The sequence below is a fragment of the Cryptomeria japonica genome, chromosome 10 (assembly GCF_030272615.1).
Source record: "Cryptomeria japonica chromosome 10, Sugi_1.0, whole genome shotgun sequence".
NCBI classification, from domain to species: Eukaryota; Viridiplantae; Streptophyta; class Pinopsida; order Cupressales; family Cupressaceae; genus Cryptomeria; species Cryptomeria japonica.
This window is the reverse complement of record NC_081414.1, coordinates 91,992,688-92,012,493: the sequence shown is the minus strand read 5'-3', so window position 1 is coordinate 92,012,493 and position 19,806 is coordinate 91,992,688. Positions and strand designations below refer to the sequence as shown.

General features: G+C 37.9%; 1 protein-coding gene across 1 annotated transcript in view; it reads right to left on the bottom strand.

Annotated features, from left to right (window-relative positions):
* LOC131049616 (fumarylacetoacetase) overlaps positions 1 to 19,806 on the bottom strand; it is a 109,620-nt gene that overhangs the window by 62,522 nt on the left and 27,292 nt on the right. The window contains exon 2 of the mRNA XM_057983671.2: positions 10,063 to 10,141. Within this exon, the coding sequence (XP_057839654.2) occupies positions 10,063 to 10,141 (79 nt within the window). The remainder of the gene's footprint in view (positions 1 to 10,062; positions 10,142 to 19,806) is intronic.

Below are 19,806 nucleotides of genomic sequence, written 5' to 3'. Positions count from 1 at the left end.
TACAATGTTTAGGGCACCAACCCAAGGAGCACCAACCCCTGAAGTTTATGGGCACCAACCCCTAGCTTTATGGGCACCAACCCAAAGGAGCACCAACCCCTACTCTGAACACCCACTCGGAGATTTACAATAATTCAATAAACAATTTAATACAATGAAAAACCTTGTTACAAATGAATTTTGTAACACCTTACTGTTGTCTTGAGATGATCTCTCACTGATGCTTCATCTCTGCCTTCCTGTCACTGCAAATCAATCTTCCTTTTCTGCCCCACTCTGATTTTTGTTTTTCCTCTGTTGAAAACCCTATCTCTACTAAATGCTCTGTTTTTTGTTATTTCTCTCTCTCTCAACAACTGACCGCTCTACAACAACTACTTCGCAACCAACTGTACTTCTTTATATTTTTCACCTTCTGCTACTCTCAACAAAACAACATTCATTACCCAACTACTTTTTAAAAAATCTTCCACCGCCTCTACACATACGGCCAATATGATTTTCCCTCCAAAAATTCCATTTGAAAACATTATAAAAAGATCATAACCGTATGTTTATCTGCTTTTGTCTTCTTGAGCTTCCAAGAAATCTGCCGCACAATCTGGTATGCCTACCAGCTTAGCCACCTCAACTACCACTGTACTTAGATTACTAAAATTAGTAATCTCTATCTGCATGTAAGATCTGATATTATGCCTCTGTCGATCACCTCGATCCCTTCAACCATCTGTAACTAATTCGCCATTAATGAAATCTCTATCTTCTTGCATAGATTGGATCGACTACACCTGTCTTCATAAATGAAGTCTCCAATCGATTACCAGATCTTCACAACTGAGACAACAAGCAAACCCTAGCAACAGATGCCAACCATATGTATGTAATCAACAAGTGTCACGACGTTCAATATGCATGGTCAACCTTTGTCACATTGCCACCTGGACCTTTGAGCCTATCTGACTGCCAACGTGTCGTCATCTCCATCCTTAGACTCTATCATCGTCACAGCAAAAGAACTTTCTTATTGCTATAGCTTCCACTGTCTGCAAAGGCCAATTCAAGTCTTGTCGAAAGACCAAGTCACATTGAAGAGAGAAAACTTTATCACCCAGACACATCTCTTGTCAAACCGAAAGGAACACTATGTTGGTAGGACACAATGCGAGTCATACTGAAAAGATTATTTCGATATAGCTCTTAAGGGTCGGCTCAAGTCCTGAACCGTCTTGCCGAAAAGAAACAATGTCGACAAGACTTGCACGAGGTCATACCCAAAAAGGGTATTTCGGTGTAGCACAAAGATTCGGCCAAAGGGAAGAGTGGTCTTGTTGAAAGGCAAGGTCTTGCCGAAAAAGACTCTTGCTGCCATTCCAACACAGGGTCTGCATAAACAAGGAACCAATCTGCAACTGCCACGTGGTACCACCAAACTCAAAAAAAAAGGGTCAACGCACATTGCACAACCTGATGGACCAAAACACATGCCGCCACATGGTCACATGAACTAAGTGCATTTAGTAGTATACATCAACCTCCACATGTCTAGCGTCTCTTTTGCCACATCACCCGAACATGCCATGTCATCAGGTCAACCTTGGTCCATGGCCACGTGGACCTCCTTTTATATTGGCATCCAATATTTCCTCCCATCACAATACTACATACCGCTTGGCCAAAGTGGGGTCCACAACATATCTTCCTCACCACACAATCCTTCATCTATTGGAGGATCAGGTTGTCAAAGGAAATCGGAACACAAGAACAACACAACTGAAATGAGCGTTGCTTCCAGTTTAACTTGATAAAGCGATAACCTAGAGAGCCTTGTAACCTTAACCGGGCCCACGCAAACACGTCACCACCAGACAGAGCCAATACACATCCGCCAACTACACATTTGCATGTGCACACACCGAGGTGGGTCCAGCAGAGAATGTCAATGTGAAAATAGACAACAAGATAATGAAACACAAGTGGGGACCACTATCGGAGATTAGGCATCGACAGGAAATAAGAACGATGCAACTCCAAAAAGAAAGTGGCAGGACTTCCAATGAGACGCGATAGTCAGGTAAAGCATTAACCAATAAATTAGAAGGCCAGGAGACAACGCATATCGAAGGTCAAAGGATCGGGTGAAACAAGGATTTTGGGCACAAAACTAAACACCGCCGCACTTCCATTTTCACGCGATGGCCAAATTATACAAAGAAGTGATAATGCAAGGGTTTCACCATTTTTGATCTGCAACAAACATATATTGAACCCGATGGATCCAAAACACTATTAGATCAGTGTACAACATGATGCAAACTCTGAAACACATGGATCCAACCGATATGCACATCTGCCAACAATCTACAACCTGCAACATATTTTTCTCGTGTAACACATTTCTTCTGCAACTCCATCAAATCGGCCATGTACATCACATGTTGACATCAATGACAACATATGGTGAAGCACATGAGTTCCACACAATATCACCTTTGCAACTCATCTGCAACCTGCAACTCTTCTGCACATGACATCAAGGTTGACATCAATGACAACATATGCCAACAATCTCCCCCTCCACACAATATCACCTTTGCAACTCTTTTGCACATGACATCAAGGTTGACATCAATGACAACATATGCCAACAACTTCCATTCCACAATGTACAGTCAAGCTATTCATTCACTTAACAACTAAAAGTAAGTTTTCTCACAACAGTGACAATCATCACTTCATTCTCCTACAAGTCCTATGACAGCATAAAGTGAAGGTGCTTTTGAAGAAAGGAATAAATTATATAGCACACCCAAGAGAACTAAACACTCGAAACATTGTATGACCTGCATTCATTTACATTGTGCAACCATCGCTACTCATCATACATCATCCTTGCGCACAGCAAACTTTCTATGGCATTTGGTGGGTTCTTACTTCCAACGTATACCCCTCTCCACTCACCATATGATGGCCTCACTACCCACCATACAGCCAACACTTCATCGTACTACAACATCAATTCGACACACAAAAAACATCACCCCCTCTCTACAACATACAGCGATGGCAAGCTTGTTCGACCATGCGACAATCCCTCTTCTCCAACATATGGCTATCCCTGCAAATCACACAGCTCCCTTCATTCTTGGAAAAGTATCATATTTTCTCCCTCGTGCATCGACAACATGGGTATTTGGTCATATGGTGGCACCATGCCTCCTAGCATAGAGGCATATCACTCCTAACTACACCAATTCCATCATTTGGCAACAAATAGATTCCCTCACCACTTAGCAACGTCTTTACTTAATAGAATGACAAAGTGGATTGTTTAGGAAACATCAAACTTTACTATGTTGCATACGTTGCTTAAACACTCTAAAATCTCTACTTTTTGGCTTTGTCAGCATTGCTTTGTGCTTCTTAAAAAATCACAAAGAATGATATGGCCATGACAATCTATGTGGTTTTGAAGGTCTTAATTTGGGCTTGGCAACAAGGACTCCACCCCTCAAACCTGCCTTGTATTGCATCAAGGAGCATGCTTAGAGCACTACCCCAAGATCCCGCAAGGGGCACTATCCTCAACCCCATTGGGGTCACTAACTTAGGTTCCCGCAAGGGGCACTATCCTCAACCCCATTGGGGGCACTAACCCCAAACCACCCTTGACCCTGCTAAGGGTGTTGCCCCTAGACCCCCGTTGCACTCATTTGATTTGCCAAATGCTCTTATTATTACGCAAGTAATTGGTAAAAAAATTGAATGTCTATTAACAATGAGCAAACGCCCAATAAATAAGATTACAAAGAATTACAAGAGGGCAAGTTTCTAAAAAGAAACTGCCAATAAGATCGAGCAAGATCTTATTAAGATATTTACACTAAGTTTACAATATTGAGCATTAACAATAGAATAATAAAGTATTACTCTAATACCCTCCCTTAATGTTCAATCTATCAACTACACCAATAGACCCCCTGAATTTTACAAACTTATCTGGACTGAGGGGATTGGTGAAAATATCTGTTGACTGCTCCGAGGTAGGAACATACAGCAACTGAATGGATCCATCTTCAACCAACTGCCGAATGTAGTGACAATGAAGTTCTATATGTTTGGTTCTTTCATGGAAGACTGGATTCTTGGCAAGTTTGAGAACTCCCTGATTGTCCGAAAACAAGGGAGTCGGACCTGCTTGAGATATTTGCATATCTCCAAGCATCCGGCGAAGCCAAACTGCCTCACAAGCTGCCTTAACGGCTCCTCTATACTCTACTTCTGTCGAAGAGAGAGCCACTGCCTGCTGCTGCTTACTAGTCCAGGTGATTGCACCAGATCCCAAACTGAACACATATCCAGAGGTTGACTTCCTGTCATCAACTGAGCCTGCCCAATCTGAATCTGTGAACCCACTGAGTCGAGGATCATCACTCCTAGTGTAAAGAAGTCCATAATCCGAGGTGCCTTTCACATAGCGCAGGACACGCTTCGCTGCTACCCAATGATCAGCCCTGGGGGCCGTCATAAAGCGTGAGATGTAGGTCACTGCAAAACTGAGGTCGGGTCTAGTGGCAACGAGATAGATGAGACTACCCACTAGTTGCCTAAATTGTGTTTCATCTACAAGAGGAGAATCAGACTTGGCTGACAATTTCAGACCAGTCTCCATAGGTGTGGAAGCAGGTTTGCAATCCTGCATTCGAAACCTGTCAAGCAAGCTTCTAGCATCCTTATACTAAGAAAGGAAGATGTTGCTATCAGTCTGCCAAACCTCACACCCAAACAATAATGAAGAAGTCCTAAATCTGTCATATCAAAAGTGTTGCACAAATCCTGTTTGATTTCTCAAATCAAATGTGCTGAATTCCCAGTAATGATCAAGTCATCCACATAGACAACAAGAAAGAGAATATCATTACCAAAGTGTTTGATATACAGATTATCGTCTGAAGGACTACGCTAAAAGCCATGAGCAACCAAGTACTGATCATTTTTTATGTACCATGCTCGAGGAGCTTGTTTAAGTCCATAGAGTGTTTTCCAGAGTCTACACACTTGCGGTTCTGAACCGGCAACCTTGAAACCAGGAGGCTGCGTCATGTAGACTTCTTCCTGCAATTCACCATTGAGGAAGGTACTCTTCACGTCCATCTGATGGACTTTCCAACCATACTAAGCTGCAATGGCGAGAAGAAGACGAATAGTACTCATCTTAGCAGTAGGAGCAAAAGTCTCCTCATAGTCAACGCCTTCTCACTATGTGAATCCTCGAGCAACTAATCTGGCCTTATATCTATCTAAGGTACCATCTGCATGATACTTGACCTTATATACCCATTTATAGCTAATGGGTTTCTTCCCTGGAGGAAGATTTGAAAGAACCCAGGTGTGATTCTTCTGAAGACTTTGGAACTCAGCATCCATTGCTTGTTCCCACTCTGGAATCCCTTTGGCCTCTGCATATGTTTGAGGCTCATAGATACTGTGGATGTTAGCCATAAGAGCAAAATTAACTGTGTTTTGCTGTTTGCCCTTATTTCTAGAAGCTCTACCCTCAATGAGCTCATTAGGACGAAGATCACTGATGGTCTTAGCCCACCATTTAGGCCGAAGAGTAGATGTGCCAACATCAGGAGCAGGAGGAATAACTGGAAGAGGAAGCGGATCAGGATTAGGATGAGGAGGAAGATGAGCATCTTCTGGAGGAAACTCGGGTAGTGCATCCTCAAATACAGAATCTGCATCATCCCTCCCATCAGGTGAACCGAATGGAAGACAAATACCTAAGTCAGAAGCCTTCAAAGGCTGATCCTCAAAATCCTGCTGAGACGAGGAAAGCTGAAATGGTCCTCATTCTTCATCAAAGACAACATCACGACTAAAGATAAGACAATCAGAGTCTACATCAATCAATCGATAAGCCTTATGGTTGTCACTATACCCTGTAAACATGAGCTTCTGACTCTTGGAATCCAACATAGTGCGCTTGGCATTAGGAATCTACACATAAGCTAAAGAGCCAAAAACTTTCAAATGGTTGATCCTAGGTTTGCGACCAGACCATGCTTCCTCAAGAGTCTTATTTTTAATAGCATGAGTGGGTGACCTATTAAGAAGATCGACTGCTTTGAACACTGCTTCTGCCCAATATTTCTTAGGAACGTTTCTATGTTCCATCATAGACCTAGCCATTTCTGTAATGGTGCGGTTACGACGTTTTGTTGAGGGGTGTATGGTGTGGTTAATTGACGTTTGATGCCATGTGTATCACAGAAAGTAGAGAAAGTAGAAGAACAAAACTCCCCCCCATTATCAGACCTAAGAGTAATAATAGAAGAACTAGACTCTTTTTCTACTAAGGCCTTAAATTTCTGAAATACAATAAACACATCTGATTTGTGCTTAAGGAAATACACCCACATTTTACGACTGAAATCATCAACAAAAAGCAAGAAATACCTGCACCCAGTAACAAAAGTAGTATTCATAGGACCACATACATCAGCGTGGACCAGCTGCAGTACCTTAGAGGCTCGCCATGAGTCACCATCCTTGAACGGTGTCCGATGCTGCTTCCCGGCCTGGCAAGCTTCACAAACATGATGATTCTGAGTCTAAATATCAGGGAGACCATGTACTAAGTCTTCCCGAACAAGCTGTGCAAGATAATGAATGTTCAGGTGACCATATCGCTGAGGCCAGAGACTGTTGATAGATGAAGATTTAGCTGCGAAGGCATGCTCAAGAGAATCACCTGTATCTACAAGTCTATATAGACCATGATCCTCAATGCCAATAGCTACAATAGTGCTAGAAGCACGATCAACAATCGAGCATTTATGTGTATTGAAAACGACATCCAGCTAAGGAGAATGCCGCATAATCTAACTGACAGAAAGGAGGTTAAGTTCCATACCAAGAACATAGTACACATTGAGGAATATGAGATTCCTCCCTCCAGACTGTATCTGAACGCTGCCCTTGCCGACAACAGTGTACTCTTCACCACCTCCAAAAATAATTGAATCAGTGTAGGGAGAGAACTCAACAAACCAGTCACGCCTGTGAGTGAAATGACGAGAAGCACCAGAATCAATGTACCAGGCAGAAGACTTCACATGATCTCCAGGTAATGGCAGGCAGACTTTTTCTGCTCTGTGTGCTCAGCAACATTGGCTTTAGGCTGAGACCCTCCTTGCTTCCGATGCTCGGAAACCAATCTGGTACAGTAATCTTTGATCATATGACCAAATTTGTGACAGTAATTGCACTGCACCTTCTTTTTCTTGGAACCATCCTGAGACTGAGAAGAGCCCTTCTGCTGAAAGGACTGGGATGACTGGGATTTGCCTTTATCCTTGTGAAAGGATTTGGCAGCAAAGGCATGTTCTGAGGAGGCTGAAGTAGCGCCGCTACCAAATTGTTTCCAATGATCCTGTTGCAGAAGTTTGGTGCATAACTCTGGAAATTTCAGATCAACATTAGTAGAAGTAATGTTGAGAGTCTCTATAAAGTGCTCATACGGTTTTGGTAAACTTTTCAGAGTAATGACTACCATATCCTCTTCCTCCATTTGCCGACCAATAGCTTCGAGCTGATCTCGAATGTCCTTAATCTTTGTAAGATGCTCCTATAAGGACATGCGTTCATCCATCATAATGGAGATCAGCTGATTCTTCAAAAAAAAGGCTTGACTCTTGTCGGATGTCTCATGCAACTCCTTCAGATGCTTCCAGATTTCTCCAACTGACTTGCCAAAAGGAATCTAAGGTAGCTGGTCATCTGTAACAGAGAGCTTGAGAAGCATAACAGCTTCTCGATTGCAGTCATCAAACTTGTCCTGGTCAGCTCCAGGCGTTTGAGGACGAGACTCCGTGCCCAAAACAAGATTATCCAAGCGGTGATATTCAAAAATAGTCAGCATGCGCTGCTTCCAGGTGTTATAATTTTTCCCATTAAATCGCTGACTGCCTTCCAACATCAAGTTGGTCAATGACACCATCTTGCACGTTTCCCAATGCATTTCGTGAAAATTTTACAGCTGACCCAACAATCCGAAGACAACCTAGAAATCCTTGCGAAAAACCCAAAAAGAATCTAAAATTAGAATTGAAATTTGCTGGCACGAAATTTGAGGCACGGAAAACGATGCACCCACAAAATTCTGAAAACAACCTAGTTGATCTCTCGAAAAACCCACCAAGAATCTGCAATCGTAAAAAAAATCGACTTGATCTGAAGGGTAAAAACCCTAATCGAAAATGCAGATTTCCGTCTAAAAATGGCAGAAAAAAATTTGAAGGTGGAAAAAATCGCATCATGTGCAGAGGATTAATGGCATCGTGGGACGAAGATCTGGTTGAAAAGAAATCCGCCACAAAAAACACGAAGAACAGTAGAAAAAACCACTTGAAAGAAAACCCTTTAGAAAAAAAAATTTGAATTTCGAATTCTGAAAAAATCACAGGCCCTAGATTTGTTCTTTCAGTGATGAAAAATTTCATTCGAAAATTTTTAGAAAAAACAAAATTTTTCTTTCTGCTCTAACACCATATTACGCAAGTAATTGGTAAAAAAATTGAATGTCTATTAACAATGAGCAAACGCTCAATAAATAGGATTACAAAGAATTACAAGAGGGCAAGTTTCTAAAAAGAAACTGCCAATAAGATCGAGCAAGATCTTATTAAGATATTTACACTAAGTTTACAATATTGAGCATTAATAATAAAATAATAAAGTATTATTCTAATACTTATGGTTCAAGTTTGCAAGGTATGCTTCCACATTCATGTACAAGTCTTTGTCTACAATATTGGTTATCTGATTGTGTATTAACTATTCATATCAGGTGTTTGTCGACTTCAAGTAGTTATAAGCATTGATTGGTTGACGATTGTGTTCCTCTTGACAACTGTCGAGTCCTTTAAATAGATTGTGTATCGTCAAGAAAAGGAGTATGATCTAGTCAAGTCAACTCCTATCCCTAGCTGGCCATCTCTAGTCTTCTTCTATTATAATTTCATGTGTGAATAAAGATATAATATACTCTTGTATCTAGTATACATTGTCATCTCTACTAGTATAGATATCTTAAATACATCTATCTAAATAAATGCCTAGAGATATCAAATGGACCTATTGTATTTACCTTAAAATTATTTTATTTTACTTCAAATTATCTTTACTACAAACAAAAACAATTAATTTCTTTTCCTAATACAATTTTTTTATTTTTAAACTTCTTATCATTATTCAAAAAAATCGGTAAAAATAAAAATTTAATAAATATTTATTTTATTGAATTAGTTATTCTCTACTAATAAATTTTAAAAGAATATTTGCTACATATTGTAATTATGAAATGGTAGAGTTTTTTTTTAAATATCTCATTTTTTATTTTTTATTTATATATCTATTTAAAACTTATAATTTTGATAAGAGTATTTTATTTTATATGGTGTTTATTTTGAAAATATTATGTTTATAATCAATATTAATATTTTGACATGTGAATGGTCGCAAATTTAAGATAAAAGGTAAAAGTTACCATTAACACGCTCATGCCATTGCACTCCATCCCTTAATGCCATTCTAGAATGCCTCTTGGTATTAATTATTCATGTATTTATTTTATCATATGGAGAAATAAACAATATATATCCATGCATATGTAGGTATTTGTATTATGATATACATACATGTGTATGTGTGTTTGTGTGCATGCATATGTAAGTATAAATATAGACACATTTGCATATACATGAATGTATGTGCACAAGTGTGTGTGCACGCTCATGAATATGTGCGGATGTATGGTGTGTGTGTGTGTGCAAACACACACATATATGAATATGCACACATGCACACCACTTCAATTCAATCCTCGAGGTGACATTGATTTGGTCTTTTCAAAGCCAAATTTGGAATATGCTAAATCAGGCTGATAAAGAAAAATCAGTGGTAAAACATAAATAGGCACAAAGATCAGCATTTTTTAGGTAAGTAGATGCCTTGATACACTTGAGAAAGCAACAACAAAAAATCAAATTTCATGCTTACTGGACAAAAGTTTCTGAATTGTTGCCCTTGCCTCCTTCCATGCTGGTCTTCCCATTGCCATGAAAGAATTCAAAGATGTCTGTCACATGATTTTAAGGTTATGTCAAATTCAATTTTGAAAAAAAAATTAATTTAGGGCAGAATTGATAACACAATGCCCTTCAAATTATTATAATCCTAATTCCCTTTAACAGGCTAGTACCAAAAAGTTAAAAAAATTCCTATATACAAATTCAGATGCTAAGATTGATACTGTAAAAACAAATAATATATTAGTAATTATCAGACCAGATATATGCTATTATTAATCATAATAAAGGGAAAAATTGAAAGTTAGATTCAGATAATCTAAACAACCAATCCCACCACACGACAGGAAGATCAATAACATTACTAAAAAGGGGGGATTTCAAGAAAGTCAAAAGAATTAAAATTTAGACAAAAAAGAATGAATAACCACTAGCTGTCCAGTGCTGCTATATATATAGTGCAATCTGGCATTAACAATGTCATAAACAGATGAAGTGATAAACTCATTAATGAATAACCAACAGTGGCATACTATGTATGACAAAAACAGATGCATTCATGCAATAGGAATGATATAAAGTAACTAAGCAAGTGGCAGAATAATATCAGTAATCGTTTCGTCACAAAGTTGTAGCAAACTAAATGGCACATCAACAAAAAAGGCATATTGACATTATGTCCAAAAAATAAACAGTGAACCCGGAAGGCTGGCCATCCTTCCTATTTGCAAGACATAACCCACTCGGGATATTCAAAATCCTCAAAGATGTTAATTTGCAAAATTTAGTATCAACTGTATAAACAACAAAATCATCATTAGTTAAATCTCCGCTTTCCACATTTTTTCTGTTTGTTTAAGGTTTATAGCTGTGATACCGGTTCTTCCCTATTTTGGCTGGGTCCTGGTCCTGGTCCGTGCCCAGTCCTGGTCCCAGCCTGGTTCGCTCTGGGTCCCACCCGGGTCCTACCCAGGCGGCTGGGTTCCCTGTGGGTCCTGCCATGCAGGACCCACAGGGAACCCAGCCGCCTGGGTAGGACCCGGGTGGGACCCAAGGCGAACCCAGGAGGACCCAGGTGAACCCAAGAGGACCCGGGTGAACCCAAGCCTGTGGGTTCCCAAAAACGGGGCCCACGGGTTAGAAAGCAATTAAAAACAATAAAAAAACAATTTTTTTAATCTTATTTTTACATCTAAACCCTAATCCGCCCCTCTATGATGCATTTCATGCATCAAAACATGCATTCAACCTATTCTACTTGAATTTTTGAAGATTTTTTCTCTACAATCAGGCTTCTTAGTTTTTGTATTTTTCTTCGAAGGTGACGACTACGAAGGTGTGAGACACGCATCAAAGGCATAGGAATCACTGGAGAAGAAAGATTTAGCCATTAAAGGTAAGTGAATCTGAATTTTTTTCAAGTTTTCAAGAATTTTTCCAAGTTTTTTTCAAATTTTTAAATTTTTTTTTCAAGTTTTTTAAAGTTTTTTTAATTTTTTTTAAAGAAGTCTTGTATATTTTTTTACACTTTGTATGCATAGTATGGGGTTATAATAGCGAAATTTTAATAATTTTTTTCAATAATGTTGTGCGTTCTCTTTTCATTTTAGGTACACTATTCATATAATCATACATAATGGCTGGAACTGGAAGTGCAAGTGCAAGTGCAAGCTCTAGTTCAGTTGCAAATGTCCGAACTGAAAATGCCCCCTTTAAAATTGATCAAGATTCACCACTTTGGCATTATACAACAATGATCAAGCCAGTGTCTGGTGGTGGGGGTTTTGTTTGGCAATGCAACCATTGTGGCACTGAGTATACCAGCTCATACTTTCGAGTGAAAGGCCACCTTTGTTTCATCCCTGGGCGTGGAATAAAATTTTGTAAGGGATCAGATGGCAAGGGGCTGTCAAAAGCTCTAGTTTTGGGATATATTAAAGAACAAGAGGAAGCTGATAGGAGAAGTAGCAAAGCAAAGACTGATCATCCTCTTGTCCATCCAAGCTCAATGTCTAAGAGGCCTTCTAGTAGCATTGGCTCCACAAGACCAGCTAGTTCACATCCTTTCATGCAAAACCCACCAGTTGATGCAGTAGAGAATCAGAATGTTGTGGCTTCACGGAAAAGAGGCCCATTGGATTTTGCCTTCAAAAATGAACTGAGAGAGATTGCAGATTCCAAAATTGGACGTTGCCTTTATGGCAATGGGCTTCCTTTCAACCTTGTTAGATCACCTTACTTTCGGGACATGGTGCATACTCTTTGCAATAAACCTTCTGATTATGTTTGTCCAGGGTATGAAAAGGTGAGAACCACCTTATTGGCAAAGGAGAAAGCATCCGTAGAGTCACAGTTGAAGGTCATCAAAGATACATGGCAGGAAACAAGTGTGACCATTGTTTCTGATGGATGGAAAGATATTAAAAATAGGCCATTGATCAATGTTATAGCAGTGTGTCCTAAAGGGGCAATGTTTTTGAAAGCAGTGGATTGTGAGGGGCAAGTGAAAGATGCAAGTTTCATTGCCAATATCTTGATAGAATGCATTGACATGGTGGGGCCTCAAAATGTTGTCCAAGTTGTAACTGACAATGCTAAAAATTGTAGGGCAGCAGGGACTATAGTGGAGGCTACATATGGTCACATCTTTTGGACACCATGCGCAGTACACTCACTCAATTTAATCATGCAAAAACTTGGCACACAAATTGATTGGGTGAAAAAACTATATGTGGAGGGCGAGGAGATTCAAATGTTTGTGACTAATCATCATATGTCACAAGCCATTTTCAGGACCTTCTCCAAGTTGGAGTTGTTGAAGGTAATTTATAATTACTAATTTTAAATTTTATTTTTTAATTTTTTAGTTTTAAATTTGTATTTTTTATAGACTTGCATTTGATATATGTTGTGTATTTTCAATTTTGTTATGTCATGTTAGGTTGCTGAAACACGATTTGCATCTCACACGCTCGTCTTAAGACGACTTCTGAAGGTGCGAGACGCCTTGAGTTCTATGGTCATCAACAGCTTGTGGAGTGTATGGAAGCAGTCCCACACAGAAAGAGCTCTAAAAGTAAGAACATTGATCCTTGGTGAGAAATGGTGGGATGATGTGGAATATGTTTTGAATTTCACTGAGCCCATCATGAGCATGATCAGGTATGCTGATACTGATCGCCCATGTTTGGGCGAGATTTATGATGGCATGGATTGCATGGTGGAAAAAATAAAAGAAGTAATAAATAGAAAAGAAAATGACCCAACGGAAACATTTTTCAAAGTTGTGCAGAAAATTGTTGTTGACCGTTGGAACAAGATGACCACCCCCTTACATCTCTTAGCATTTGCTTTGACGCCAAAATTTTATAGTGCAGAGATGCTTGCAACACCAAAGAGGATGCCACCATATAGAGATGCAGAGGTTGCTTCTGGCTATAGGGCTGCCTTTAAAAAGATATATCAAGATGAGGAGACAAGAAATATTGTCATGAGGGAGTTTGGCCAATTTGTATCTGCAAAAAATCATGATGTTGTAGCTCTTAATGCTAGATATGGGATGGATGCTGATGAGTGGTGGTATGTACATGGTCAAGGCTCCATTTACTTGCAGCCTCTTGCAATTAAACTTAACTCCCAAGTATGTATCTTTTTATTTTTTATTTTTATAGTTTTCCAATTCCATTTGATGCTATCATATTTTTATTTTATAATTTTAATTTATAAATTTCTAATTATGTTTTAACTTTTAACAGGTTGCAAGTTCTTCTTCAGCTGAGCGGAATTGGAGTACATACCCCTTCATCCACTCAGTCAAACGTAATCGTTTGGGTGCAAAGAAAGCTGAGGATTTGGTCTACGTACACTCCAACCTTCGTTTGTTGTCACATAAGGACCCTGGATATAGTGAGGGTGTAACAAGGAATTGGGATTGAGCCCCTGAGTGTGCTGATTTAGATGCTACAGTTGCACAACTTTGCCAAATCTCTATAGACGAGGCAGTTATGGAATTTGAGAGAGACATAGCTAGTGGGAGTGGCATTCCATTTGATATTGGTTCAACTGATGCTGAATTTGAACCACTTGATGACTGTGGGCTTGGGTTGGATGCTTCAGATGAAGATGAATATGGAATTTAAATCCCATAGATGGCTTGTAATTTGAATGTTTAACTTTATACTTTATTGTGTCATGACATTTTCACATTTTGAAACTTGAAACTTGAATATTATCTTTTTTGCAAATTATGAATATGATATTACATTTATGATTTATGATATATCAATATCAGAATATTTATTGGCATTGGCAATTATGGATTTATCATTTATGATTTATGATTTATCTGTTATCATTTATGTATCATTGTATGGGAAAGTTACATTGTATGTTTGAACTGTGAACATATATAATTTTGATGTTTGAAGTTTGAACATATATATATATATATTAAAAAAAATTAAAATGTATATATATATGTACGGACGAACCCGTACCCGTACCCAAAAAATTTTTTTTTTGCTGAATCCGCGAATCCGTACCCGAATCCGAACCCGAACCGGTAACTTAGGTTTATAGTATTCTGTCTTTGTTATATTTGCGTGCCTCTGTCCTAATCTTTGTCTTCCATTCAGAATAATTTCAAAACTGGGCCAGAGGCATTAATAGAAAATCATAGAAAAAGAAACCACGGACACCTTGAAGAAAAGCAAAACTCTGTTAGCTGCTGACTGGGATGCCTTGTCTGTTAGGTTTCTCATGAACACTACTCTCACAAGAACAACTTTAACTTCAGATTTATAACTGGAAAACTTTGTTTGCAAGAAAAAGAGGGAAAGAGTTACAATGTTGTTTCAATTTCATATACCTCTTGAAAATGTGAATGACTAAAAGATGATTGTCTAAAATGAAGATAATGGTATTGTTGCTCACACAATATACCCCAGTTCTTCCTGTACTAGGGACACTCTTTTGCATAAAAATCCAGATTTTATTGTTCCCCGGGCAATGTTTATACAGTTCCTTGATACTTCTCCCCAGATAAATTTGACACAAATTTCACATAAGTTTGTTAGATGACAAACCTGATACAATCTACTAGATGAAATGAAACTAAATCTTATGATAGAACCTTCCATAATTGGGTACATGCATATTGATTAATAGATCTTTTTTCTTGAACTAAATTATTATGTTGACTTCTTGGAATTTAACATTGGTTGTTAGATGTAGTTGCAAAGGCGGATTTCCCTAGAAATTTGGGAGTTAAATATCTTGGATGTGAATCTAAGATGCAGCACAAAGGGGGCCTGAAGTGATCAGGCTATTAATAACTGCAAGAACAAATTTGTAAAGAAGCCTAAGACTCTTAAATGGAGACAAAATTAAGTTCTTCTTGGGATCAAAGAAGCTGCTCATCAACAGCGAGCAGGTAAGTGGAGAAAGCACAACATTTGGAAATTCTGATTGTCATTTCTGGGATTTGGCAAGTTGAATCCAAGGTATGGAACTGCCCATCCTGCACACCGATGGTGCGTGGGTGATGGAAAAGTATGCCAGGGAATGGGTACAAGTGTCTGAAACAGTGAAACTGACTACTCTCTTTTAAAGTAAAAAAGATAATTAGCTAATCAATTATTAATTAGGTCCCATTTTACTATATTACTTGAGCTAAACTTCGTAGTGCCTTTTCTATTTTTAGGTCATTTTGCCTCATAGCATTGGATGATGACAATTGTCATGATTTAACTTAATCCTTCTTAGGGTTTCATCTAGGGTTTTCTTTTGCCTTTATAAGCATTCATTACTGTACATTGTAATCATTCACATTCATTTCAATATCATATGATTTTGGAGATCAATTCTCTTCTCAAGATTGCATAGCACAATCATGGCTTTTTATATCTAGATATGATAAGCGTTTTGCTTGTACATGATTCTAAGGAGCTATGGGGTTCACTATCAACTCCAAAATGGCATTAACACTAGATATGTGACTTCCTACTCATTTTTTGAGAGATCCAGCCTTGAGGAAAAAATCGGCTCATTCTAGAGCCAAACAGACATCACTATTGAGTCCAAATCAGCCAAAAACCTTTAAAAACCTATCCACACACTCAAATCCGAGTAGTTAAAATTTTAGCAAATCTTTTTAGGGTTTGAAAAATCTGAGCACAAAATTGCGTACAATGTACAAATATGTACAAGCATACAAAATCCGTACACCATACAATCAATGTATAGGTACAATTTTGGCCAAAAAAAGAGCAGCGATTAAATAAAAAATCTGAGAAATTTAATTTTTTGTCAGTGACTATTATTTTCTCACCAGAGTTTTTGTCCAGTGCGAAAACTTCATGTTCATTGTTTCCCAACAGCTTGGGTAACTCCTAGTGAGCTTTTGGAACCTCCTACGACATACCTTACTTGACTACAGCGAAAATACCTACTTTACACTTTCTCGATGGCTGTTCCAAACCCCCCAAAATTGATATGCCTCTTGTCAATGATTTCAAAATATTTTGTCAATTTTGAATATTTCGTCTATAATGAACTCCTTAAAGTTTACAACATCAAGTGAAAATATTTAAAACATTTGCCCTCTATTTGTCACAATGGTCACCAACCAAGAAATAGGCTATCCATGCCTATTGTAGTTCATTTTTGTCATGCCCCCAAACTGGAAGTAACTCAAAAACTATATTCATATATATAATGAGTAAATTACCTGTTGACGGCCAACCAAGATGAACAAAAATAAATAATTTTTTAAAACAAACTAATAGCACAGGCCGACCTCTCTCCTTTAGGCGTGATCCATTATATTGAAAAACAGAATTAATTCATTTTTACTCTTGGCCGACTTCTTGTGAAGATGGCCGACCTTCAAGAAGAGGTATGATGGGGTATAAAAGGAAGGTAAGACTAGCATACCTATTTTTTGAGGAATATAGATAAAATACGTCGAAAGATATCATATTTGTTCATTACTCCACTTAAAAATTATTATATTATTATATTGTAATTAATATTAAATTATTGTTATATTATGACATTGTAATTAATATTAAATTATTTTAAGATATGATTATATTATTATGTTTTAATATATTCTTATTTTTATGTTTCCATTAAACTCTTTACAAAAATAAAAAAGCATTTAGTACCATATTATTATTATATTATTATATTTTTTTATTTCTATTATAATAAACTCTTGACCATGGTAAAAATCTATTAAGACAACTACAAAGTTGACTCATTGCATGATGGAAATAGACAATTGATTAACTCTGAGTTAGTGGTAGTTGAGAAGTGCGAGTGAAGATATAATTAGTATTAAATTATAAAAAAATATTTAATTGATTACATGAGAGGAGGAAATAATTTTTTTTTTTTTTGTGTGTTTTTCATGTATAAAGTGTCACAGACACGTCAAATTAAATGCTTCTAGTTTTTATTCGACGTAACTAGCATACCTATCTTTAGAAGAATATAGGCAAAGTAAGCCAAAAGATATCATAATTGTTCATTATTCCACTTTAAAAATTATTATATTGTAATTAATATTAAATTATTGTTATATTTTGATATTGTAATTAATATTAAGTTATTATTAAGATATGCCTATCATAGATGGACTACTCGCCGAAAACTCGACGAGTAGTAAAAACTTGTCGGGTTTTTGGGTCAGGCAAGTATTTACCACTTCTTCTTGCCGAGTTTTTGGCTAGTTTTTGGCAAAAACTCAGCAAGTCCGAGCCAAAAACTCGGCCGCGCCAACACAAAAGAAAAAAACGTCAAAAGTTCATGCCATTTCATTTTTTGAGCTGGGTTTTTTTATGAGAAGGGAGAAGAGTGACCAGCAAGGAGATTTCAAGCTATTCTTGCTCATTTCAAGTGGATTTGAAGTGATTTTTCAAGGGAAAATCAGATTTCCAGGTTTGTTTGTTTTTTTTTTTTTTTCTATGCTTTTTTAAAACAATTTGTTTATTTTTTTGTTGCATTTAGATGAATTAGAAATCATTCCTAAGTAGTCTAAATCCTTTCTAAGTTATTTGCACAGGATTTAACACTAGATTTGACAAGTTTTGTTGAATTTTCACAATTTTTTTTGAAGAATCTCTAAATTAAAAAAAAAAAATCAAACCCTAATATTTATTTTTAAAAAACTTTGAATAATATCTAAATATATTTAAACTAATGTAGATAGTTTGCTAAATTGTTTAACTAAAATGTTAACTTTTTTTTTTCACTTTCTATGTGTAGGTTAAGTAAGCATTAATCATGGCAAGGGAGGAATGGCCACTAGATCTATGCCCATTTGGATATATAGGCACCCGTCCTAAAGATGCTAGAGATGGGGCATGGAGGTATGCCTATGAGGGACCCAATCCTGGGTCAGTTATATGCATAAAGTGTGAGAAAATACTTCATGGAGGCATCAACCGCCTCAAATACCACCTTGCAGGAAAAGACAGGCATGATGCTAGAGCATGCCTTGGGACCAATGAAGAAATAAAAAGACAAATGAATGCCCTACTTGCAGTTGGGGAAAAGAAGAAATTGCAAAGGGAGAGGGCAAAGCTAACCATGAGATCAGGAATAGCTGAATCTCAAGGTGTTTCTATTGACATTGAAGAGGAACAAGAAGCACTTGAGGGCATAATGGGCTCTCGGCGTGGCCCACAAATCCGCAAACCCACCACCACCTCGCCCATCACTTCTACTTCCTCTAGTAGAGTAACTGGCATTGTTGCATCATCACGATCAGGGTTCATAGGTGATATTTTGTGCCCAGGAACACACCTGGAGCACAACTATCATTAGAGGCCACTAGATGGAATAGGGAGGCAAATGAGAAAACCAACATCGCAGCGGCTGATTTTTGGTACTTCAACAACATTCCATTCAATGTGGCGGACAATCCTTATTGGTTGAATTTGGTGACCGCTATGATAGTTGCAGGAAAGGGGTACAAGGCCCCTTCTCACAAGGATTTGAGTGGGAGGTAAGTAAATTACTACATAGTCCACTTCATTTCATTTTTAATTATTTTTTAGATTTCTTGTTTATTAAATCAAAATTGTGTACTAAGACCTAATTTCACTTTGCTCTTGCAGGTTGCTCACAAATGCAATTGCTAGGGCAAGAGAAGTGATGGAGGAACAAAAAATTGAATGGGCAAATTATGGCTACACCATTCTTTCTAATGGGTGGACAGATGGCAATAACCGCACCATCATCAATGTTTTGGTTGCTTGCAAGGACAATGAAGTGTTCTTGAAATCTATTGATGCCTCCAGCAAGGTGAAAAATGTAGAAACATTGGCTGGAATGTTGGAGCATGTTGTCATGGAGGTGGGGGTAGAGAATGTGGTGCAAATCATCACAGATAATCCAGCAACATATGTGTCAAGTAGAATCCTTTTGAATTATCACCTTTAGGCATTAGCAATATTTTCATTCGTTGTGGCTTTGTTTTACTTGGTTGCATCTTTCTTAAGAATAACTCTTTTTTGGACACTTGAGTGGGTGACTCCAATTGTGGAAGATGCAAGGAGGATCACCAAATATATTTAGAATCACCCTTGGGTCCTAAATTTGATGAGACAGCACACCCAAGGGAAAGATTTGGTGAGAGCTAGTGTCACAAGATTTGCAATGATTTTCTTGACGTTGCAAAGCCTTCTTGCTGCATTGACTTCTTTGAAAC